Source organism: Strigops habroptila, chromosome 4 (genome assembly GCF_004027225.2).
Source record: "Strigops habroptila isolate Jane chromosome 4, bStrHab1.2.pri, whole genome shotgun sequence".
Lineage (NCBI taxonomy): Eukaryota > Metazoa > Chordata > Aves > Psittaciformes > Psittacidae > Strigops > Strigops habroptila.
The window spans coordinates 31,456,992-31,481,765 of NC_046358.1; the positions used below are offsets into that span (position 1 = coordinate 31,456,992).

Below are 24,774 nucleotides of genomic sequence, written 5' to 3' on the forward strand. Positions count from 1 at the left end.
TTTTTTGTTTACACACACACGCGCGCGCAGTATTTGTTATTATTTTGCCAGAGATCACCGTCTAAGTCCTCAGGGGCTCCTCTGTATTCCGAAGACCTGATCCAATTCCCTTAACCTTGCCCCCCGCCCCCAGCCCCGCTCCGGAGGCTGCTGACGGGGATCTGACGGATGCCCCCGCCAGGCGCAGCTCCTTGCTCTCCCCGTGGATCAATTCAACACTTGCCAGCGCAGAACTAAGCCGACTGCTTCTTCCGACCAAGGCTCACTTATTTAAAGGTCCCGTTTCTCAAAACCACGTCACAAATACTACCAACGGTGGTGCCAATCCAGGTGCTCGGCCGCTTCCCTGCAGCAGGGGTAGTTCTAGGCTCTCCCTCCCCCGGCCGGCGCCGTGTGGGCCCTTGGGGCGGGGGCCGGGTTCGGCACCCTCCCGCTCGGCACTGAAATGGGACTGGGGATCCGGGACCCTGCTGCAGCTGCGAGCTCCGAATCCCACTCCTGACCCACACGCTGGTGTGAAATAACACGAGGACCCCCCTGACACTTGCCACCGGCCATTCATAAATCCGTGCGTGGTGTGCCCGGCGCCGCACGCTCGCAGACACGGAGCTCTAATGAGGCGGAGGCGGTATTTCTGACACATAACCTGATCCCAGCTCCTTAACTTTCCCTTCTTGGAGAAGACAAGACCAAGGGGACCTTCCCTCTTGCTGAAGGCAAAGGGCACCACGGCTTTAAATCGCCCGGAGCTAGAATTACCAGGAAAGGGGAGAGAGAGAAATGAAATCCCAACTGTACCTGACGGTGTCTGAGAATCCCTCGCCGGCACCGATCATAATCCCCCTCCGCGCCTCTGGCCCCCCACACCAAAACTTTTCCGCCGCTGCCGCCGCTCCTCGGTGGTGGCCGCCGCCCTCCGCGCCGCGCCGCTCCCGGCCGGCCCTGCTCCCCGCCGGCCTCCGCCGCTCCGGAGCGACCCCCGCGCCTCCCGCCGCCCTTATGAGGCAGCGGCATCGTCGTCTCCCCTTCTCCGCCACCTCCTCCTCCGGCGCGCAACCCGCGGCTCTGGCATCCCCAACGCACTTTCTCGCCTCGGTTCGCTCGCTCTTTCCCCCTCCGTTCCTTTTTCTTCGGTAGAAAATAGACGAGAAGGGACCGCGGGTGCGCCTGGTCTTGGTTTTTGTTAAATTTTTTTTCTTTCTATCGTCTCGAGATGGTGAAAGGATCACATGAGGAGCAGGCACGGGGATCCCGGACCCTTGGAAGTCGAAGGCGGCATCGGACACATATATGTGAGTATATGTGAGAGTGTGTGTGTCGCTCTCTCCAAGTCCTGCGCCTGCCTTCAGCTGGGATTGCAGGCTGATCTTAGCAGTAGTGATGCCTCAGATTTGACTCTTCCCTGCTAATGTAAGTCATGCGGTTTTTTTCCTCCCTGCCTGACACCCCAGGGAGATGTTTACAGTAATGAATTCAGTTGATAGCCATCTCTCTCTCTCTCCGGGAGTCCCTCCCACATTTCTAGTTTAAAGAATGCTTGGAAGGCAGGGCTGCAACCTAAAGCTTTCCAAGAGGCAAAGTCAGGCTAGGTTTTTTTCTTTTTCTTTCTTTCCTACCCTCTTTTCCCCCCTTGCTTTTAACCCATTGCTTGCTGAGAGCAGTTTAGCGAGCTGCGAGCCCTTGGAATCGCCCTCCCCCCGTACACCCAGGGAGGGGAAGCAAGCGGGCGGTGCTGTCCGCGGGGGGGGGGTCCGTGGGCTGCGCAGCCCCCGGGGCGTTCGCCCCGCCCTACCGCGGAGCCCGCCGGGCCGGGGTTGCGGGAAAGGAAGGTGGGGGTATCGCCGCCGTTGGCGGCGGGGCTGCTTGGCTCCGCGACTCTGGGGACTTTCGGGGTATATTGGAAGGGAAGCCGGGGAGCGAGCTGAAAAGCTCCCCGAGCTGCGGTCCTAGCTGGGAGTGCCCTCGCTAGGAATAATTACAGCCGTGCTCTCCACCAACATGGCGATATTTCATGTGCAGACACCGACAAGCCCGCCTCCCCCACCTCCTCTTTCCTTCCTTCCCTGTGAACTTTTAGGTAGGCAATAGCAGTACGCAATAAATAAAACACAGAATAAAAGAAAGTCCAACCCTCAGGGAAGAGCCGGACCTCCTTTAGTATTCCGTCTGATTTCCGTCATCAGTCAGAAAGACTTTAAAACCGCTGGAGAAACCGCCTTTTGCCCTAAAGCGCTAACACACACACTCCCCACGCACCCCCAGTGTCTCCTGTGCACATTCAGTGAGGGTGAGTGTTCGTGTGTGTTCGTGTGTGCATGTGTGTGCAACCCGGGCTGTCTGCGCTTGTTTCGGGGTAACCCTTCCCCCGCCGCCCAGTTCCCTAGTAAGCTACTGCCTTGTCCTGACAAGTCCACTTGCAGGCAAGACTATTTAATACCGAGAAGCACTTGAGCGATAGGATACAGCCGTCAAGGTTGGATGTGGGGCGTGCGAAGAGAATTTGCCTCCAATTCCTCCATTAGTAAAGAAAATGCACAATACGGCTTTTGCTGCGAGTTCCTTTAAGAGAGGGGCTGGGGAGGGATGGAGGAGTGAACAGGAGAGTGATCAATGCCATGTGTCAAGGAAACAAGGCAACCGACTGAAATGCCTTGGGGTTTGCTTCCCCCTCACTCCTGGCTGCTTACTGGCTTGCATTTTCTGCTCAGCCGTACCTCCAAAGCTGAATCATTCGCCATTGTCTCCGCACCTCCCTCGCCCTTCGCTGGCGGGGGGGCTAAATTATTCACGACTTCAAAGGCTTAGTAAGCCGTACCGAGGATCCCACCGCGAAGCCCCAGCGAGGGTCAGCCCAGCCGCGGTGTGCTCGGCGCTGCTCCTGCCCATCACCGCACAGCCCTGCCCCCGCCCCCCTAATTCCCCGTGCCCTCCAAGGGGGACTCGGAGAGCCACGGCGTATTGTCAGCGCCCAGCCGAGCCGTTCCGCGCTGCCTGCCCGCTCAGGGAAGGTTTTGTGCAGTCACCTACGCGGACGCGCGGAGTGATTGGGGAACTGGGAGGGTTGAGGGGGGCGGAAGGGGAAGCGCAGGTATCTCGGCATCTTTCAGGGGACCCAGCGAGGGGAAAGGAGTTGAGAACGAGATCCCCACTTCCCTCTCGGTACCGCTGTATGGGGGCCGGGGTCTGGTCTAGGCCCCCAGGAGGGAGGGGAGGCAGCCCCGGGCCGTCCGCGGTGCTTAGCCGGCCGGGAGGGAACAGGTCTGGCGCGGATCAGACCCGTATGGAGAGCCTGTATCCCTGGCTCGGAGGAGGAGCTGCTCTGAAGTCGAGTCTCTTGCCTGCAGCTTCTAGCTGCTCTCGAGGGATGAAAGGATCAGGAACCCCGTAGGGTCCAAAGGCGAATGAACAACCTATTTCAAAGGCTGTTCTGGCTCTTTTTTGACTTTTTAAGACCTGTCTTCTTTTATATATATAAAAATAATTTTTTTTTTTTTTCGGCTCTGCATACTTTTCAGAGCACTTATTTGAGCATGATTTAAATTTCTTTCCCGAAGCTGATGGACAACCAGTGCATTTTCTCTTGACACATCCCCCCACACACCCCCCTCTCTTCTAAGTCTTTCTCATCCTCTGTCCACCCGTCCCTTCTTTCTCCACGTGCCCTATACTAGTAATCTGTCAACAACACGTAAGACAAAGCAGATCACAGTCATTTCTGCCCCCTATGCCCCCAGTCACGGAGAAAAGTGGGAATGCTGAAAACTTCTGCAAGGCTACAGTCTGCTGCCCTGTCCCACATGCTCGGGGACGTCAGGTGGAATTATTCCTGTCCCCATTCCGCAACCAGACCACACTTCAAATCAGAGGAAAGTACTCAGAACGCACTTTGGTCAAATCAAGATCGTGCCAATCCAGAAAGTGGCTTAACTAGCCGTTACCTGCTTCTGCGGAGGTGGGTCCTCCTCAGTAGGTCACCCAAAGCCCACCGCGTCCGGCAGGTCGAAAGGGAAGAAAGTAGCAGAACAGCTGGTCTCAGGCATGGTATTATTTTAAGGATCACCACCAAGGTCTCTGTTTTCCATAGCTGCCATTTGTCACCATCACCCAGGGCTTCTCTCAAGGAAAAGAGGAAGGAAATTTTCTTCCCAAGCTGCTGGCCAGCCGGTCATTTAACCCTGACACCCACCGATGACGCTGAAGAACACCCTTCTCAAGCGGTTAAACGCATCGTAATTTCCTTTCTTCTTTTTCCGTCGGCGGCTCCGGCGCAACGCCGCGGAGCGATCTTATCAGCGTGTGCTCATTATTCACCGGTGACAACCAGAGACGTAGAACTCCTAAGTGAGGGTGACAGATTTCAAACGCGGGGCTGCAGAGTACTCAGCCTCAGACACATTCTTCCTCAAACTTTGCCTAGCAGGCAAGTCAGCGCCTTAACCCTTCGCAGCCCTTTCCCTCGCCAGGGCACCCAGAGCTCAGCCCGCGGGGAGCGCTTGTTCGAGCGGAGGCGGAGCACACACGGCTACTCAGCAGGGGACTGTGTATTGCGTGTCATTTTCTACTCTTGATTATTTTCAGTTGGAACAAATCGGAACCAACTCTGGGGAGCAGTTAGAGAACTGAGTACTTTTCCTCTGTAGTTAGGAGCTGGAAAAATCCTCTCGGCAAAGCAGATCTCGGGGACTCACCTGCGGCCCCTACTTTGTGACCGAGTCTGGTATGCAAACTGTCACACGCATCGCATGAATCCCGCTCACACACGTATGTACCGAGCTTCTGCACTTTCCTCAGCATGGTTTCGCTGAAAGTACAGATCCGAAAGTGTTTCGCTCAGATCTCCGGATCCAGCTCGTTTACAGGTTATTGATTATAACATAGAAAGGAGCAAGTGAGAAAGAAACATTTCCATTAAATAAAAAATAATTTAAAAAGCCTTTTTTCACAGATGCACTTTTTAGTCAAAGGAAATATTTACCACGAGCAAACTCCAGCATGACAGAACATGTTTCCTCCGAAGCAGAAAAGAGCCTTAAAAATGAGAGAAAAAGCGTGTGCAATTCAAAGATGAAATGAAGTGCATGAAAGCTTTTCAAACTCAGTGCCACCAGCCCAGAGCCTGATGTCAAGACAACACTGTACCACTGTGACTCGAAGATGTAGAAAGGGAAACAAGGAAATTAGCAAACTCCATTGGTTTTCTAATATTAATTTATATATTTTTTCAGTAAATTATGATGTTTCTTTTACCCTTCCGCTCCCCCCCAAAGAAAAGGACACACACACACCCCCCCTGTAACTGAACGACACTGAAAGCCTGGACGTGGGATGGGCTACCAGGAGCTCCTTCCAGAGTCCCAGTGGTCAGGCAGTAGGAAGGGCACCGAGGCAGGTCGATGCATGTGAAGGGGAATCTGAGTGGTCTCTTCATTAAATGTGTAAAATAAGGATGGGCAAGGGAGGAGAAGAATCCTTGAATAAGTAGACCGGCAGAAAAAAAAAAAAAAATTCTCCACCCACATTTCTAAGTTTCGAATTTAAGCACAATGGGCAAATAAACCTCCTTTGAAGAACACTCCCAGCTCCCCTGCAGAAAAAAGCAGACCCTTTAGACGTTGCATGCATCTTTGTCCTATTAATAACAGCGGGTGACATCCGTGGAGAGGGTGACCACACCTGTCAGACTGAGGTTTCCCAGGCGGGAGGACAGGGGCCGCAGGTGCGCCGCGGGAGCTCCGCGGGCGCGGAGCGGGGCCGCCTGCACGTCCCGCGGCGCGGCCAAGGTGGCAGCAGAGCACAGCTCTTGGAGGGATGGAGGGATGATTGGCGGCCGCAATCGGAGCGCAGCCGCCGCAGGGGAAAACTTCCCCCGTGTTCCCCCTCCAACACACGCTATTTAACCTGGTTCACCCCCCTCCCAGCCCCCACCCTCCCCTTACTCTTGGTTATAGTCTGATTACTTGGACTTTAAACATACACCCCACCGCCACTCCACCCCCCTGGAATATGTTAAACATATATGTATTTAATAGCAAACTGCTTTGCATGGCTGAAAGGCAGTAAACTGAAAGAAGAATATAGACATATATTCTCTTTAAATTATCTGTGATCGTACAGGATGGCTACCCTGGAGTGATGGTCCACTGAACCGTAATACAACCTCACTTATTTTTAAGAGAATGTGAAATGGGGTGACATTAAGAAAGATTCTAAAAATGAAACTGTCTTTTTAATTTTTTTTTCTATCAATATAGTTAGAATGATCTCTGCAGCTGCTAGAGAGAAGATAAAAGGAGATGGAAGTAGTAGTTTTATAACTGGGAGGCTGATCTAAAACACTCGGTAATCTCAGTTTTTGTCATAATATCAACTTTTGGTTCAGGCCTTAAATTCATACAGTTGACAGAAGAAAAATATCATAAAGCGAATTTTTCATCACATTTGGGAGAATCAACTTCTTTAAAAAATTTTTAGAGGAGGGGAAAGGAAGGGAAGGGAAGAGGGAAGGGAAGAAGGAAGGGAAGGGAAGGGAGGGGAAGGGATAGGGGAAGAGAAAAGGAAAGGAAAAAGGAAAGGAAAAGGAAAGGGAAAGGAAGGGAAAAGGAAAGGGAAAAGGAAAGGGAAAAGGAGAGGGAAAGGAAGGGAAAAGGAAAGGGAAAGGAAGGGAAAAGGAAAGGAAAAGGAAAGGGAAAGGAAGGGAAAGGAAGGGAAAAGGAAAGGGAAAGGAAGGAAAAAAAAATAGAAAAACAAAAAAGCAACTGACTGAAATCAATATGTTATGAAAAAGAAAAAAGTTATGATTGACCTAACTACTTACCATGGTGGGAGTGGAAGGCATAAGTAAAACCTTGTGAATGGCATACAAATGGCCCAAGTACATTTTTTCTTAAACATTTTCTAAGCAAAATAGTTAAGGTCCTTCTCATTGACATCATCATCTTTTAAAATAAAGGAAATCTTTTCCTCTTTGGTTCTGTCCCTGACCCTTTATGTTTCTGGGGAAAAAAATCCACACACTTCTGTCAGGCATAATCTAGCTACACCATATAGAATCGAAACACCACCTCAATGAAAGTCACACAGCATTCATTAAGTTGCACCTTATGCATTCATCACTCTTATTGTAAGAGGAGAAGGCTAGAAGGCAGACTATCAATCTACTCTAGAAAAAGCATATCTTTCTGATGGCAAGGCCGTCTGCCCTATCTCCCAAGGGACTTCAAGAGCTCACTCATTCTAATTTTCTACTGATTAAAACCCAGATTCATTTGTACTTTCTTATCCACAGGTTAAGCAAGCTAAAATCATTCCTTCACTTTTGTATCTGTTGAGTCCATTTCTGTAACTTTTTGTATTTTCAAGGGGTTGGTTACAGTTATGGAAGAGTGCCTTTAAATGATCTAAGATGAGGCAGTTTTCTTTCAGCACAATAAATATGAATGGACAGATTTTAGAATGATGAAGATTTATAAAAGCTGGGCAGAAGAAAATTGTTTATAACAATTAGCCCCGTCAAAGTCCTTCAATATTATTTAAAGAGATAACGTGAAAAAATTGCTACAATTTATAATATAGACCCCAGGGCTCATAGCATATGTCTTAGAGCTTTATAGCTGCTTGATTTCCATGAAGTACTTTACGCAAGGCTACCAAATCTTTTTCTACAGTATTTTAAAAAAACCTTGAGGTCTGTCTGACAGTTGTTTTTAGCTCTCTTTCAATTCCAGTATAAGCTAATTATGTGTAATAGGGTACAAAGGAAAATGTAAATTTTCTATTGAAATTTATTGATTTTTTCATTTTTCTGGATTAATCCCTTGATTATTATAAAGACATAATACTATTTTGTGAAGCCTTTTCTAATACTTCCTGTTTATTTATCTTAGAACATATTATTGTAAACAGGATAGGTGAAAAGGAAAATTGGGTTCAATTACATAAAGAAGAAGATATAAAACCATTACCCTGACCATCAAGGTCAAGAATTGGAGGCTACATGATTACACCTCCAAACTGAGAAATAAATGAGCAATAATCTTTGCACGCTGGAAAGGGACCAGAAGGTCCCTTTTCCAGAGCTGTTACTAGAGGATGGAAAAGCACGTCACTGTGGTACAGAATGATTACCGGAAAAAAAAAAAAATACAGGCAGAAGGACTAGGCAGATGGTATGTGTTTTGAATCCTGATAAATTGGCAGTAAGCTTTTAGGTCTTTGAAAGGATTTTGAGGCAGTGAAAATATCTTGTGAAACCATTTGCCTTGCTCTTCAGTAGTGCAAAGCACCCACATCACAGATTTGTGGACTGAGTGGAATAGGAAGATTGTCACAGCAGTCAAGAACTTTTCATCAGTTTCGAAACATAGGGCACCTGCTTAATTTTGTTCAGTCCTAAAATGATGATCTAGTAGAAGAAAGCTTATGCCACTTCAATAATCCCTTTATGAACAGGAAAGCATTGCCTTTTAGGCTTAGGGGAAATGTTGTTAGAATCTCTGATGAGATCTACTGAGCCAGTGAAAGATTCAGCACTCATCCAGGTAACCATGGCCTGCTGGCAGAGAAATAGAGGGGATGTGCTTTAATGAGGGATATGTGTTATGTGGAAGCATGAATGCACTGCAGAAAGGTATGAGGATACTTACATTGATGCTATGAAGAATATTTAGTTGCTAGTACCAGCAGATTTTTTTTCCCATGCTGTAGCAGTACTGCAAAATATTCTAAATTTATTTCCCCAGTGGAATGCAGAACGAACTTTCTGGTGAGAAAACCCATCTGCAGGATTGTACCAGGACTGCAAATTTAGAGTGATCTTAATTCAGATAGCGATCATTGTTATGAAGTTCCACTCCTCTTCGTTTTCCATTTTGCAATCTTTGCAATTCTCAAGACCTTGAACAGTCCCTGGGGAATGATCTATATTGGTTTTGTATGTACTATATGCATTTAGCCTGGGAGAGAGTGCTGACCATTTTGTATAAAGAAAACAGCTGTATGCAAAGGTAACAGTGCATGAGAACAGTCCCTGGGGAATGACCTGTATTGGCTTTGTATGTACTATATTCATTTAGCCTGTGAGAGAGTGCTGACCATTTTGTACAAAGAAGACAGCTGTGTGCAAAGGTAGCAGCACAGGAGAAGGTATGATCCAGAAAAAAAAAATAATTATTTTGCAGAATTAATAATTAAGTAATTGAAGTCTGATGCTTCTTTACTTTTGACTCGAAGAGACTCTTCCTCAATTCATGATGAATTTTCTCTTCAGTTACTTCTGCTTCCTTGATGGTGATAAATTTCACTTGAAATCAACCACGGTCTTATTTAATTAAACTCACCGCACATACAATGTCCTAGGTGGAGTAGTTACGAAGAAGAGCCAGGAATATACCCCCAGGATAAACTGAACTTTTTATTTGCATCATAAAATGATCTTCCTTTCTGTGCCTGAGGCAAAAAGAATGCTAAGAAGTTAAGCTATTCTTTTGGTAGGGTTAGAGAAGGAGTGAAATCCTCCCTGAAGAGAATGAATCTGCTTGAGTGTGTAATAGTTTGTTGGTGACTTTTATTAAGTCCAAACAAAATGAGTTAGGGAGAGGAGACTTTTTAGTGTTTGACTAATTTGTGTTATTTTTGAAGCATATGCATGGTTGTCAGCATTTTTCAGCAGAGGAACAGATTTCTGCAAGCTCTACAAGCTTTTTTACAAGCTGGGTTTTCACTATTGGAGCATCTTTGGAGTTTGTTTTGTGCATTTGCTCAACAAAATTTACTTCAATCACTGCTAAATAAAATAGGCTAATTATGTCCTTTCATTGTCCTTGTCCTTGTATTTCTCTGGTCTCTGACTTGTTTCCTATTGAATATCATTATGGCCAGTGTTGGCATTGTCATGATTACTGGCTTATTGCTGGACTTATTGTCAGGGAGAAGCAACAGCAAGGCTGCTCCACAAGGGAGGATGAGAGGATGAGCTGGAAGCCGAGGATGACCCCAGGCAGAGGCAGTGCACTCAGTCATTTCTGCAGGAGGGATGTAGGGTGGGCAAAGCAGGGTGCTGGGGACAACGTCCATTAACATTTCCCGACATGATAGGCTGCGGAGTCAGGCTCAGGATCCATGTAGGACCACCCTGGAAAGAAGGCTATCCTGTGTGTCCAAGGGCCATTCAAAAGGACTGGAGACTTGAACACCTCCAGCGGTGATCAGACCAGGCCTGGATGCCAGCCCTGCGCTGACATGGAGCCCCTGCATCACAACAGAGCATGTGTGGAGGCTCCCAGGGAATGATGGACCCAGTCAGGGCCTATGGGTGCCCCCAGGACTTTGACATTTATGATATTAACCACCAGCAACTGCATACACATAATACTTCATCAATACATGACATCAACTCTGTGAAGGCTGTTTCATGCGCTCACAAACAAGCTCCAGCTCTTTTCTCAAGGCAATAGATGATTTTGCCAGTCCATACTAGATAGTCTAGTACATTAAGTATTTGAAAGATACAATATTTCATCTACATGTAAGAAAACTTTTAAGATCATTTAAGATAGTATCAGTGCTTCACTTTTCTTGGTTTTTCTCATTGCTGTACATGAGATTGGACAGCCTCACAGAGGAGGTACACTATTAGCATTTTGAACAATTGTATTATGATTTTCTTTATAATTGATGATAATTTGATAGAGCTGGCTTCTGGAGTAAGGTGGTTGCTTGAGACCCTCAGGCTTTTGCAGTAATCCAAACTAAGGTGGTTTAAGCAATTATTGCTCAAAGCTCTTTGTATTCTTGTATTTTTGAACATCTGCAATTGACACTAGAAGATATACTAGCACTGAGTAGACTAAATTTTCATCTTCTTTTTTTTCGTGCTAGGCTGTAAACTGGAAATTATCAGGAGTTGCTGCCAGTCTAAGAAAGCTCTTCCTGCTGAGGGAAAATGAGGAAAGAGACAGGTGTACAAGTGGGGGAGGTAACAACTTTAACCAGCCCTGCTTGATGCCCCACTGCAAATGAGTCAATAGTCACAGCTCTAATTTAAAGGGGGGAAAAAATTTTAAAGAGGAAAAAAAAAAAGTCCCTTAACTTTCAGGATCATAAATCCTCAAACTGGGAAAAAAAGCTAAAAAAAAAAAACCCCAAGAAACCTATCAACTAACCAATACAAAGTAAGTAAGTAAGATAATTACTGGCAGAAATAAATTCCTGATCAGTATTGGTTTAGATTTCCATATCATGTTGTAGATTGCCATCATGATTTCCACTAGAAATGCAGGTTTTGAATCTCACGATTTTCAGTTATGTAACTGAGAAAGGATTGGAGCTAGCAGTTGTGACTTGATCTCCTTTCTTGTTACTACTAAGGTTGCATTTACTTGTTTTGAGTTGTTTTTACCCTTTCTCACCCCAGTTTTTCTTTTTTTTTTTTTTTTTCCCTTTCCACGTTCTAAACTGACCAGGAATGCTGAATCATGTTTGTGCCATGAGCATATATATCCTCAGGGCCTGGTCTAATTACCTTATGGTCTCCTAGAATTGATCTGACTTATTCTAGATTGGCAGGGGATAATATTAAGAAATTTAATATCTCTAGAAATGCAGGTTTTGAATCTCATTTTCAGTTATGTAACTGAGAAATGCAGGTTTTGAATGCAGGTTTTGAATCTCACGATTTTCAGTTATGTAACTGAGAAAGGATTGGAGCTAGCAGTTGTGACTTGATCTCCTTTCTTGTTACTACTAAGGTTGCATTTACTTGTTTTGAGTTGTTTTTACCCTTTCTCACCCCCGGTTTTTCTTTTTTTTTTTTCTCTTTCCACGTTCTAAACTGGCCAGGAATGCTGAATCATGTTTGTGCCATGAGCATATATATCCTCAGGGCCTGGTCTAATTACCTTATGGTCTCCTAGAATTGATCTGACTTATTCTAGATTGGCAGGGGATAATATTAAGAAATTTAATATCTCCTAGGAAATCTGTCTTTGCAGACAGGTGAGTGTGTCTTTTGGGACTATCTCTTCTGTAGTTGTACTGAAAGGGAGGGCATAAAATTGCTTCCAATGTATTTGGTTACTGTTATGAATCTGGAGTTCTATCCTTCTGAGAGATAACTGGGCAAAAAATGTCTCCTGCTTTTGCAGGGCAAAATCTGTTAGATCAGCTGAGTCAGATCGCACTGACTGCATAACTTTGATGCCATGAATCAAAGAACTGGTATAGCTATGCCAACATCCTGCTACTTCTGGCCATGCCATTGTTTGACACTTTAGAGAAATGTGCAAAAAATCCATAAACCACCTGGCCAATTGTTCAAGTTACATATCTTGATTAAAAAAGTTAACGGATGAAGAAGCAGAAGTCAGGGAAACTGATGATCTTTTTCTAGCTGACTGCTCATGTAGACACCTTATATTTAACAGTACATGAAAAAGCTTCCTTTTGTTTCTCATTATTTTTCAAAATGCTCATATTTTGTGAAGGATGCACATACTAATCCACAGACATACACGACTCGACTGTTAAGACTCATTAAATGCATTGATATGTCTTTCTTCTTTCTGTTTCTTATCAGTCATTAATGAAGCACAATGACTTGTCTCCCAATTTTTTCATCTGTTTTCATCTGTATTCCTCATATTTTATCTTGAACAAAGAGTAGTCTTGTGCCATGAAGGCTCATCAAAGTCATAATTACATTTCAGTCATCTGCACTGAACTGTCTGTCATCTGTTAGCATTTTGAATGCTCTATATGTCTTTCTGCACTTGTCTGCATTCTTCCTCATTATTTATTCCTCCTCGACCATCCATTACTGATTGCTAACTGCTTTCTGCTTTTAATTTTTTAATTACCAGGTGTGTTTATAACCTTCTAGCAGCTTCAACCCAGAAATACTGGTAATGCTTTTTTTCACATTTAGCAAGTGTTTATACTCTTAACACTAATGTTTATGTACAAGACCAATATGCCAAAGCAAGGCAGGATAAATCTCAGGATTGGGGATCTGTTATGTCCCACAGCTGTCTACACACTTTTTCCCATTCTATCTTTTATGCTTTGGACACTGTCCTTGACATAGCTGAAAACTTAAAAGCACTCCAAATTCCTTGTTGTCAGTAATTTCTTTTGTGTTGTAAAATTGTCAACTGATAATGACTAGATTGGTGGCCACGATGAGGTAAGGACTGTTACTGATGCTTTTCATTCCTTCTTGGTTTTATTACGCATTACATTTTATTTTTATTTAATTAAAATATTTCCTTAGTATTTTCTTCTCATGTAACTGCTTATGCTTGTCTTTTAGATATTTTTTCTCCTAGGTACCCATTTCATCATTTGTTACATGCTATTTTAAAAGCAAAGATGTTATAAGCAAAGATGTCTTTTCACATACACTAGCAAAATTGGGTCCCAAAAGGTGATTTGCAACTTCAGTGAAGAACTGAAATTTCAAAGGCCTGCTTTGAAGGAAAGGAATGTCAAAAGCATGAATTATGCGCTGTACAGATACTGCATTCCTTTTCTGCAAAATGGGACAAATGAGCATCATTTCCTCCACAAGGAAATCCTTCTCGTGATTAGGTGAGGGATGTTAGACGGATAAAAAAGTATATACTTTATGGTGTAGATTCTTAACTGATTTGTACTGGTATAACTTAAATGGAATCAATAAAACTATGGTGGTTTATACAAAAGGAAAACATGAATGTGCATGGGTTTATTATTTTGCTTTTAACAGAGATTCAGGCAGGTCTAACTGTGGTATCATTACATTATGAAAGCTGATTTCAGAGTCCTAGAACTTTATTTACTTGAATTTAGATGAACAAAGTACTCTTTAGTGCTTAGTAATTCTTTATACTAGAAGTAGTAACAGGCCACAAGAAATCTGTTGAGGCTCAGTTTGCTTTCATATCCCTCTGTAATTAATTTTTCTACTTTCACTAAACCAGAAATTTCTGATAGTGTGTGCAAATTCTTAAAAAACATTAAAAAGAGCAGAAGCCATTACAAAAATGAAAAATACTTCACCAGCCTTCTTAACTTTTGGCATATTGATTTAACTTCAATTAAGTTTGTAAATACCAGAAATAGTTTATATCTTTATACACTCTGTACCATGAAATTAAGAAAAACATTCTTTAGCAAGAGTTATATTTTAAAAGTAGCAGTGTAATGATCTAAGGGATCTATGAAGCATTGCTAGAAAATGCCTAATTTGATTTAAAAATGTTTGTATTAAGCTAGTAAGTTTTAGCTGAGAAAGAACATATACAGCTTAGAAGCATAACCATCATTATGGTTAATTGCCTTCAATGCTAATTATACATTTGACTTTGCCTGTCTTGAATTTTCAGCCATTGATTCCTACTACAGATTATACATCATTGATTTCTTCATGCAACTGCTTACAAATGATGATAAAATTATATATGAACCTTCTCTGCACAAGTAAAATGGATTCATCTCAACTCCCTTGAGTAATATTTTTTTTCTTCTTTTCCACTGTTCTGTTGATTACCAGTTCCTTGTCAACTACAGCATCACTTACCCACACATCCCAGCTGCCAGTGTCTGATTTTCCATCCAAAAGAGCAGAATGCATCACCTGTTATCAATACTGCCATTCATCCTGAAGAAACAATGAAGAAATAGGTACTTATCCAAGACTCCTGGCAGCTATCCATGTTTGAAAGATTGAGGAATTCTATTTCTAGTCCATTTCCTGATCTTCAACATAGAGCATACATGGCTTTGGAGAGACTTCTGAACTTCCACTAGAAGCAGCTAGTCACACAATGGGAATGGAACAAGTTTGGGGTTTTCTCTAGGCAGCCCATGAAAAACTTATTTCTGACAGCAACAGACCATTCTTCTGGCCTTCAGGGCCACAGATGGACTGTATCTCTGACCTCACGTCCTCTGCTTCTCTGCTGCTCTGTCACAAATTCTGTCATTTTTTTGTGCAGCCATTTCACAGCGTGCTTGTTCCTGCCATTTAATTTGCCTTGCTAAGTGCTATAGCAAATTCAAGTCTTTTGATGAATTCTTCTTTGCTGCCATTTGGTCACCGTTGTTAGCTTTCACCTCCTTTCTGCCAATGGATTGGTTCTTCCACTACAGCCACTTGTGTAACTAGGGTGGTTATTTTCTTCATCTATGCTAAAGTATATTGTGGATTAACTATTTCTTGTAATTAGTTCTTCAATTTGACTTATATATTGCTTCAGAAGTTATAACTCTTCTCATGCTGCCTGCTTTTCTCTTCTACTCCTTTCCTTCCTTCTTCCCTCTACACTTTCTTTTCTTAACTTCCCCTTATCTTACCACAGAATGTCAAGCCCTAAATCACTAAGTGCAATGTAATAAGCGCAAGAAAATGTGCTGTTATAGCTTACAAAAGAAAATGAAAAAGGGTCAGAGAAAATACCCCAGTTAATCTCTGCTCCTGTATTTTATACAGCCATTTTCCCCCTGCAGGACAGACAGCAAATGCTAGTAACTTTCAGCTTTGCCCCAGCTTGCCCACAGGAAAACATAATTCAAAGCGGAAGATGAAATGGCCATGCCACATAGACATGCATATCTTCTAGAAATTTCATATTATTGTTTTTTTCTTTGGTTTTTTTCCTCCTTTTTCCTCCCCACTATGTCTTCCCTTAAAATTTTCTCATTCTGTATTACCATCAGTGCTTTGTTGTATCTAAACACAGCATGTGTTAATATACCAAGGACCACCACAGTCTTCATTCCCAGTTCTGCTCAGCAATGGCAGATGAAAGTGGAAACTCTGTTCCAGCTTATGTAGCTGGCCACATCATTTAGAGCTGTTATCCCCTTGACTAGTTATAGCTACAGCCTCTCCACTTAACAGTAACTTCTCAAATTCAGTGGATTTTGGCTCTACTACTCCTGCTACACTACTGCCAGAGAAGTTTATGAGAGGAACTGGCCTGAGACAGGCTTTAAGCTAGAGAGATATTGAACCAGAGGCAAAATCTGATTATACTGGGACATTGTGGCATGATTCCTGATCAAGAAGAAGGCCTCCCAGTCTGTGGAGTTGCCACTGAGAGTCTTTTTCATGAACCAGATTTCAAGCAAAGAACTTTTGACTGGAATGTCAGTGTTTTAGGCCATATATCAAGTCCTTCCCCATCTTCTGATAACAATAAGTCCACGCTGTGACTGAAACTTCATAGATGCCTTCTGGTTATCCACCAGAGCACAAAAGCATTTTGGAAAAAGGAAGGATGTGACCTGTTTTACATTTTGGGAATCATTGGCCATATTTTGGTCATATGTTGAGGGAGGTTTATAAGGGCCTTCTACAAAGAAGCAACCCTCACTGTCATCTTCCAAATAGTTCTTCTGGCTTATATTGTGTTTTCTGCATGTCTGTGACCTCTCTTTCATCATCGGCTCCTCCCTCCAGGCTGAAAGAGTGACAAGATGCCTGGTGGCACCACATTTGATCTGAAAACTATTAACAAAATGAATCCCCAAAGAAAAAGATGCAGGGAATATATAATTTACACTATTTGTGCAACCTTCAGTGAAAGTCTGAAAGGAAGGCTGAAAGGAAATCAAAGCTATAAAAACTAAAATGTGAGGTAGGGATAAAGAAAAGTTTGGGATAATTGGATATCTGAAAGCTGTTTCATATTAATTTAGATTCAGTGTACTGTTAACCAGTAGTTTTGTAATCAGTAGTTTTGTTTTATTTGGATGTACTTCTTATACCATGAAACAACAGGACAAACCAATCACTTTTCAGTGTTAAATGCAAATTAAGGTTTTTTGCTGTATTACCTTTTGCAACTCAATATTTTGTGAAAATGTTTTCATTAATTCTTTCTTGCATAGTCAGGAATCTTCATCCATACACATGTATAGCATACAAACGCATGTATACACAAGTATATTCATATAGCCAGGGATCTGCTTATATTAGAACAATCTTTAAATGAAATTCAACATTTATGCAACTTGTTTCTCTGTATTATCCTAGTGTGTTTGCATTAAGCAAGTCTGCAGCTTTCTAATTATTGTGGTTTAACCCCAGCCCACAACTAAGCAAAACCAGCACACTAATAAAAGATCATACACCCTGCGTTCCCACCCTGCACAGTTTGTACATCTGGGAGATGATTTTGTAAGTGCTAAGAAGAGGAAAGATAACTTCTTGGCACGTGTCCTACTTCAGCTGAACACGGCAGTGCTCTAAGAAGGTATCCTCTCATCGCAGGACTCTCTCCCACTCCAGTTAGTGGAAATTATCAACTCATATGTCAGTCTTTTACCAATCCCAAATCCAGCTGGACAGTGGTGAAAAAGCAATGCCCTTTCTGAGGTGGTGTGAATCACAAAGCAGCTACTCTGGATGTCTTTCTCAGTGATGAATCACTGAATGCTGGGTGCAGAAGTAGTCTCTTGGTATTGCCAGGGTGGAAAATCACCTTCTCCTATCTTCTCAGAAGACAATGGTTAGCTGAAGGTAAACTGTCATGGGCTCCAGTCTTTCAAAAGAACCTATACAACCCATGGCTATCAGTAAATACCTGTGCTGAAACCTCAGAAACTTCAAATTTTCTTGCAGGCTCTGAACTCCTGAGTCATAAAAATGACATCAGTCTGATTGCCTGTTTGCTTTTCCCCTGTGCTTTGTTTCTAACTTCAGAGTAGTTATTTTCACAGCAATTGATGATATCATCTCTCAAAAGCTGGAAAGGCTTTACAAATGATATTGCAAAGCTTCGATATTTTCTCAGGGATGGCCACACCTGTGCTATTTCCTTCATCCTCCTGTTCTGGATTTCTGTTAAGAAGGCAGGAGTTGTTCTCACTGATTTAATCCTCAGTTTCAGTTATACCTGTTTCAAAGAAGATGGCAGATGTTCTGCATCCTCCACATCTCAGAAAAGGGTTTACATTGATAGCAACTGTATTAGTTTTTAGATCTCTTAAAAACATGCAGATAAGTGTAGCATGCCAATATTTTTGTCACTGGTAAGCAAAAAGTTTAATTATGAACAAGTTGCTGCTGTGATCTCAGCAGATTCAGTGATTAATTGTGTACCTACTGGAAGTTTGTGTACATTTCTGGAAATGTGTAGAAATATTCAGGTTTAGCATTGTTTTTCATAGATATGCTTGATTTGCAGCTGAAAAATAAATAGAATTTAAAAAACCTGAATATATAGAATCATAGAATCATAGAATAGTAAGGGTTGGAAAGGACCTTAAGATCATCTAGTTCCAACCCCCCTGCCATGGGCAGGGACACCTTGCCCTAAATCAGGTTGCCCAAGGCTCTGTCAAACCTGGCCTTGAACACCGCCAGGGATGGAGCATCCACAACCTCCCTGGGCAACCCATTCCAGTGCTTCACCACCCTCACTGTAAAGAACTTCTTCCTTATATCTAATCTAAACTTCCCCTCTTTAAGTTTGAACCCATTACCCCTTGTCCTACCACTACAGTCCCTAAGGAAGAGTCCATCCCCAGCATCCTTATAGACCCCCTTCAGATACTGGAAGGCTGCTATGAGGTCTCCACGCAGCCTTCTCTTCTCCAGGCTGAACAGCCCTAACTCTCTCAGCCTGTCTTCATATGGGAGGTGCTCCAGCCCTCTTATCATCCTTGTCACCCTCCTCTGGACTTGCTCCAACAGCTCCATGTCCTTTTTATGTTGAGGACACCAGAACTGTACGCAGTACTTCAAGTGAGGTCTCACAAGAGCAGAGTAGAGGGGCAGGATCACCTCCTTTGACCTGCTGGTCACGCTTCTTTTGATGCAGCCCAGGATACGGTTGGCTTTCTGGGCTGCAAGCGCACACTGCCGGCTCATGTTAAGCTTCTCGTCAATCAACACCCCCAAGTCCTTCTCTGCAGGGCCGCTCTGAATCTCTTCTTCGCCCAACCTGTAGCAGCACCTGAGATTGCCCCGATCCGGGTGTAGGACCTTACACTTGGCTTGGTTAAACTTCATAAGGTTGGCATCGGCCCACCTCACAAGCGTGTCAAGGTCCCTCTGGATGGCATCCCTTCCCTCCAGCGTACCAACCGAACCACACAGCTTGGTGTCATCGACAAACTTGCTGAGGGTGCACTCAATCCCACTGTCCATGTCGCCGACAAAGATGTTGAACAGGATCGGTCCCAACACCGATCCCTGAGGGACACCACTTGTTACAGGTTTCCAACTGGACATCGAGCCATTTACCACAACTCTTTGCATGTGGCCATCGAGCCAGTTTTTTATCCACCGAGTGGTCCATCTATCAAATTGATGTGTCTCCAATTTAGAGACAAGGATGTCATGCGGGACAGTGTCAAACGCTTTGCACAAGTCCAGGTAGATGACGTCAACTGCTCTGCCCCTGTCCATCAGTTCCGTGGCTCCATCATAGAAGGCCACCAAATTGGTCAGGCAGGATTTCCCCTTAGTGAAGCCATGTTGGCTGTCACCAACCACCTCATTGTTTTTCATGTGCCTTAGCATGTTTTCCAGGAGAAACTGTTCCAAGATTTTGCCAGGCACAGAAGTGAGACTGACTGGTCTGTAGTTCCCCGGGTCTTCCATCTTCCCCTTCTTGAAAATGGGGGTTATATTACCCTTCTTCCAGTCATCGGGAACTTCACCTGACTGCCAGGATTTTTCAAATATGATGGACAGTGGCTTAGCAGCTTCATTCGCCAGCTCCTTCAGGACCCGTGGATGGATTTCATCAGGTCCCATGGACTTGTGCACATTCAGGTTCTTAAGATGGTCTCGAGCCTGATCCTCTCCTACAGTGGGCCTAAGGTCTTCATTCTCACAGTCCCTGCATTTGCTTTCCAAGACTTTCGTGGTGTGGTCAGAGCATTTGGTGGTGAAGATGAAGGCAAAGAAGTCATAATAGAATATCATTCTATGACTGGATATGTATTTACACAATTTAGAAAAATGGTTCCAGATAAAGTTTTCTGTCCTATTAGGTGAATAAAATGCATTTCTTAACGCATTCCAATAGTACTTTTAGAGTATTATGGGGAAAATGGGCTAATTACTACTAAGCATGTTTAAATGAGTTTCCTGTGTATGTTTACCTGGGAGACTCATACTGCTTGATAGGAATTTTCAGCAGTTATCATCTAACCTCCTAAATAATGTCCCCTTTAATTTTAATGGAAAAGAAATAGTCTAAAAAGTCATAAGCAAGGATTTGTTTTATTTAATTTACTCACTTAACTAAAGATAAAATTTTAAGATGCTCACATTTAAAACCAAAACACAACAAACCCAAAGAGAAAGAGGTATTTTTAATGGAAATTCAGTAAGCCAGAGATCTGGGACCAGAAATCACAAAGATTCATGAAATATATTTCTCATGGACAAAAATATTAAGAAATGCATGACCAATATGTACAGCTTGGCTGGCATAAATGACCTTCACATAATCATTCCAAAATGGGCTGTGACTGGAATAGCTTATTTTCCTTGGTGCAAAATTAGCATGAACCAGAAGAGGAAAAGTAGACGTTATTCGGAATGATGTGTAATAACTCTAGTAGTACCTTGCATAAGTGCTACAGAGACATATGGGCAATCCTTAATGAGGCAACTTGACACCTAGGACATCTCTTCTTTTCTAGGAGCTTCCTTTCCACTGTTACTACAATACTACTTTGCTCTAGTTGAACACATTGCTGAAAGCAGGGTCAACTCATTGTCAGATGAAATTGCTCACAGTTTTATCCCACCAGATCTTGAAAATGTCAAAGGATGGAGATTGTACAACCTCTTTTGGCAGCCTATTTTATCTTGATTGCTTTTGTGGGGGTAAAGTTTTTCCATATATCACTTGAACCCCTCTCAGTTTATGCTTCGTTTCTCATAGTCTCACTGCAAATCGCTGTGAAGATGCTGGCTGTGTCTTATCAACACCCTCCAGGTACATGTTAGGTCTCTCCAAGACCACCTTCTTCTCCAGGCTGATCAAGTCCTGGTTCCCCAACCTCTCTTTACAGGGCAAAGGATCCAGATACCACTCACGTTGGTGCTCTTGCAGAACTCCCTCCTCTTTATCAATGTCTTTACTGTGTGGTTTGGGACAAAACTGGACAAAGTAGTCTTGTAGTGGTCTAATGAGTAGTGTATAAATGGGAATAAATACTTCTCATGATTTCCTGAATGTGTTCTCCTCCTGTTCCTACTGCTCAGGATGCAGTTGGGTACTTGCTGTTGCAGGTGCACACTGCTGGCTCATGCTCAGCTTGCTATTCATGATGACCCCCAGGGTGTTTTCAGCAGAACTGCCTGCAACTGGTTCATTTCCAGCCTGCAACGCTGCAAGAGGCTCTGCTTCCCATGTGCAGGACTTTATATTTGTCTTTCCTGAATTTGATAAAGTTCTTTCTGGCCCCATTCCTTCAGCAGGTCTGGGTACCTCCACCCTCAACTGTATCAACTCTTTCCCCTGCCTTTCTTGGTGTCACCTGCAAACTTCATCACCTTCTTGAGGTTATTGTTAGAGATGCTAAACAGGACAGATATGTATGGAACATCTGTGTTTCAAAAATTCAAGTAGTTCATTGTGTCTTTCTGGTTCTGAGACTCACAAAGTCTCTCTTAACTCTGATCAGCTGAAGTAATTTGAACTAAGGGTAAATTGATGGCCTGTATTGTAAAGCCAGAAAACGCCTTTATTTCACTGAAAATGTTGTCTGAATGAAGACTGTAAGATTGTGTGGTTCATAATATTGGGCAGGCTTTTAACAAAGGGATTTGAAGAAAATCTCTGGTTCATCAAATGCATAAAAGTAAGTCTTTTCCTTTTCATAGCTGTACAGTGTGGTGCTGGCAGGGTGAGCTTGGTATATAATTACCATTTCTAAGAATGACTTCTATTAGAATTGAAATAAAAGATCTTTGTGAGGAAATATAAGCTCTAAATGTGAGTCCTACATTCTACAGATTGTCATTATTTTGAAGCCTTAAAGTAATAAATGTTTCCAGAAGCAAACACAGGCTATTCAGATGTCAAATTCTTTTGTTTTCATAAGTGTTCCTTTGAATGCATTGAATACAGCATTTAGCACTTGGCATCTAATTAATTTGTTATCAGGGAGGAAGTCACGGAGCAATGCAATTCCCCATTCTCGTATGTACCAAAATCTGTTTTTAAAACTGTGGAGGCAGAGCACTAATAATAACAGGTTTCTCAGCTTAAATACTATTTCTCTTCCAACTCCACATCATACCTTAAAGAAACCCTCCCCCAGGCTCAGGGAAAAAATATCCCACCCAAAAAAAAAAAATACACAAAACCTCTCATTTGCAAAATATAATCCTCAGGATTTTTTTTGTTTTTCCTTTAGTAAAGTAAATCACATTGTTCTTTTATTCTGCTTTGAGAAAGCTCATTCTCATTGCATTACATCTTCTCATTGGGAAGATGAACCAAGAAGTTTGTATATTTTCTGTAACTAGGAGATTTCCAAGAGACCAATTAATTTTAACTGGAATGATGGAGGGACAGTTCTGTTATTCACCTTTTTAAAAAACAGATCAGGCCTTACTTTTAGTGAGTAAGCTCATCAAATTTACATCACCATTTAATTAAATGTTTATTGCAATAATTGACCTTATGAGTAAGTCATCTGGTAATAAATAGATTCCACTGTTTCTAAATAGTATTTTACTGACTCTCAGATGCTATTCATAGCCTGGTAGCTTTGCCACAAACCTCATCAGCAATTTACTTAAATGCATATTCCATTATAAAATTGACAGTGAATCAGAATTAAGTTTAACAATAGAAATTTCAGTGCATGGTCCAAAACAGAAAATAATATGCATTTCTCTGAAACTTTTGTTTTCAGGGACAGACCCAAACTGAGATAGGAAAAAACACTGGACAAAAAACTCAAACCCTGATTTATATAGTGTTTCCATGTTTTTCTATTTTTTTTAACCTGCTTAAATAATTGCTTAAAGAATTTTGTGCATATCTCTATTTTAATTCAATAATGGTTCAAGTAGAAAGGCAGAAGCTTTTGATTAGTTTTGATGAAATACAGTGATAACTTCAAGAAACCAAAATGGACATATATTTAATGTCCTCCCTCCTCCAAACTATCTATTTATTAGTCTGCTTTTGTTTAAAACCTATGAGCTAAATTCAGAGGTGATGTGTCAAATGTGTAATTTAGAGCTCTTCATGCTCAGTTAGACACCTGAAGACCTAGTTACACTCACTTACTAGAGTATAAGTCAGTGAAATGGAGTGTAAATTAATGTGATTTACATGTGGAGGAGCTGGAAGAGTGAGAAGGCATTACCTATAGGAGGGAATAGAATTCTTAGGAACTCTTTCTAATATTCAGCTGTTTTTCTTGCTACACCTCTGTACCCCTGAGTAAACACGTTTGCATGTGCCTGCTTAAGCTCCTGTGCATTCAGTGAGACTTTCTGGGCCAAAGTTGCTGATGATATGTAAGAAGTGTGATAGAAGTTGTGTGCTGAGGAGTATAAGGTTTATAAATAAGTAAAGTCTCTGGTTCACATTCCTCTTTGTAGTTAGCTGCAAGTCCGGCAGATTTGTAGTTGCTTGTAATGACCGAAGATTTCTCATCTAAGGTGCTTGCTTTGCCTTCTATCTGGAAGATTTTTGCATCCATGTTGTGGATGTAAACTGCATGTTTTGCGCTGGTGCCTTGTTTGGCAAGCTGGCAGGTAAGAGGTAAGTTCAGTCATATTTTCTGTGGGACAAGAACATGTAGCTGGCAGCTATCACGTTTCTGTAATTTCACACTCTTACCCTGTGGTAAGTTGCTCTTTTGCCAAGTGAGCTATGTAAGGCCCTGTCAGCTTCCACTTGAAACATGTCTGTTGAAGCACTACCAGTACAGAAGCAATTCCTGCAAGATAAAGAACCATAAATCTATTAATCTCAATTTCTACTGCCACAAAAAAACTCCAATGATAATATACTAAATTAATAATGAAAAAACCCCCAAACAACCCCAAACAAAAAAGTAAACAAAACCCCAAACTGACTGAAATACTTACCCTAGGATCATGGTTGCATGGTTATACACAAGTAAGACTAAAATTTAAAATTAATCTGAAGCATAATGAACATATGTGGGAAAAAAGAGAAGAGGAGTAAAGGAGATAGAAGCTATCCTAGTTAAGACTCTGCGAAGACTTTGGCCTGGAATCCTCCAGAAAGTTTTGCAGCATATGTCAGATAAAGTGTGAAAAACAAACTAGAAAAATCTATCCAGGTTTTGCTATGCTGGAGAAACCAGCATAGCAAAATTATTCTGGCCAAAAATGTTTCAGCAAGTGTAGTTCATATTGCTCAAAGAACTGACATTGTCTTTTCTTTCTTTTTCATTTTTTAATGCTACATTTTTATAGAAAGCCTTTACCAACTCATTGTAGTGATGTAATTATCTATTTTAGTATACAGGATGGTAAAGACATTCATATAGGTATGGTCTATATGTAAAATTTTCACTAGGTATATTGGTATGATATATAATTAGACTTTATGTTCAGGAAGAGTTAAACCCTCCTAATTTTCCTGTGCAATATGGGTTGGTTTCCACCTCCCACCTCCACCTCCCCAAGCTAAACTGTAAAGGTAGCTAAACCACAATAAGAAAAGCTACTCTGGGATTAAACTGGTATTTCAGTTTGCATTCAAATCTTGATTTGTTTCGAGAAGATTTTCCAGTGCAGCTAAAAGCTTTCTCTGTGTAGGACTGAATCTAGCTAATGCT

The 24,774-nt window shown here is 42.4% G+C and overlaps 2 protein-coding genes across 3 annotated transcripts in view; one reads left to right on the forward strand and one right to left on the reverse strand.

The window, feature by feature from the left end:
* Positions 1-5,068, reverse strand: part of FLRT2 (fibronectin leucine rich transmembrane protein 2) — a 64,598-nt gene extending 59,530 nt beyond the window's left edge. The window contains exon 1 of one of the 2 annotated variants that reach the window (XM_030483412.1): positions 3,939-5,068. The gene's annotated coding sequence lies outside the window, so the exon portion shown is untranslated. Of the gene's footprint in view, positions 1-798; positions 2,265-3,938 lie in introns of those variants that run through there. The other variant, XM_030483411.1, reaches the window with a different exon arrangement.
* On the forward strand, positions 781-14,455 carry LOC115606380 (caskin-1-like). The gene is made up of 3 exons (XM_030482220.1): positions 781-1,095; positions 1,214-1,292; positions 14,358-14,455. The coding sequence occupies exons 1-3, from the start codon at positions 781-783 to the stop codon at positions 14,453-14,455; spliced, it is 492 nt and encodes a 163-aa protein (XP_030338080.1).
* The last annotated feature ends 10,319 nt before the right edge of the window (positions 14,456-24,774 follow it).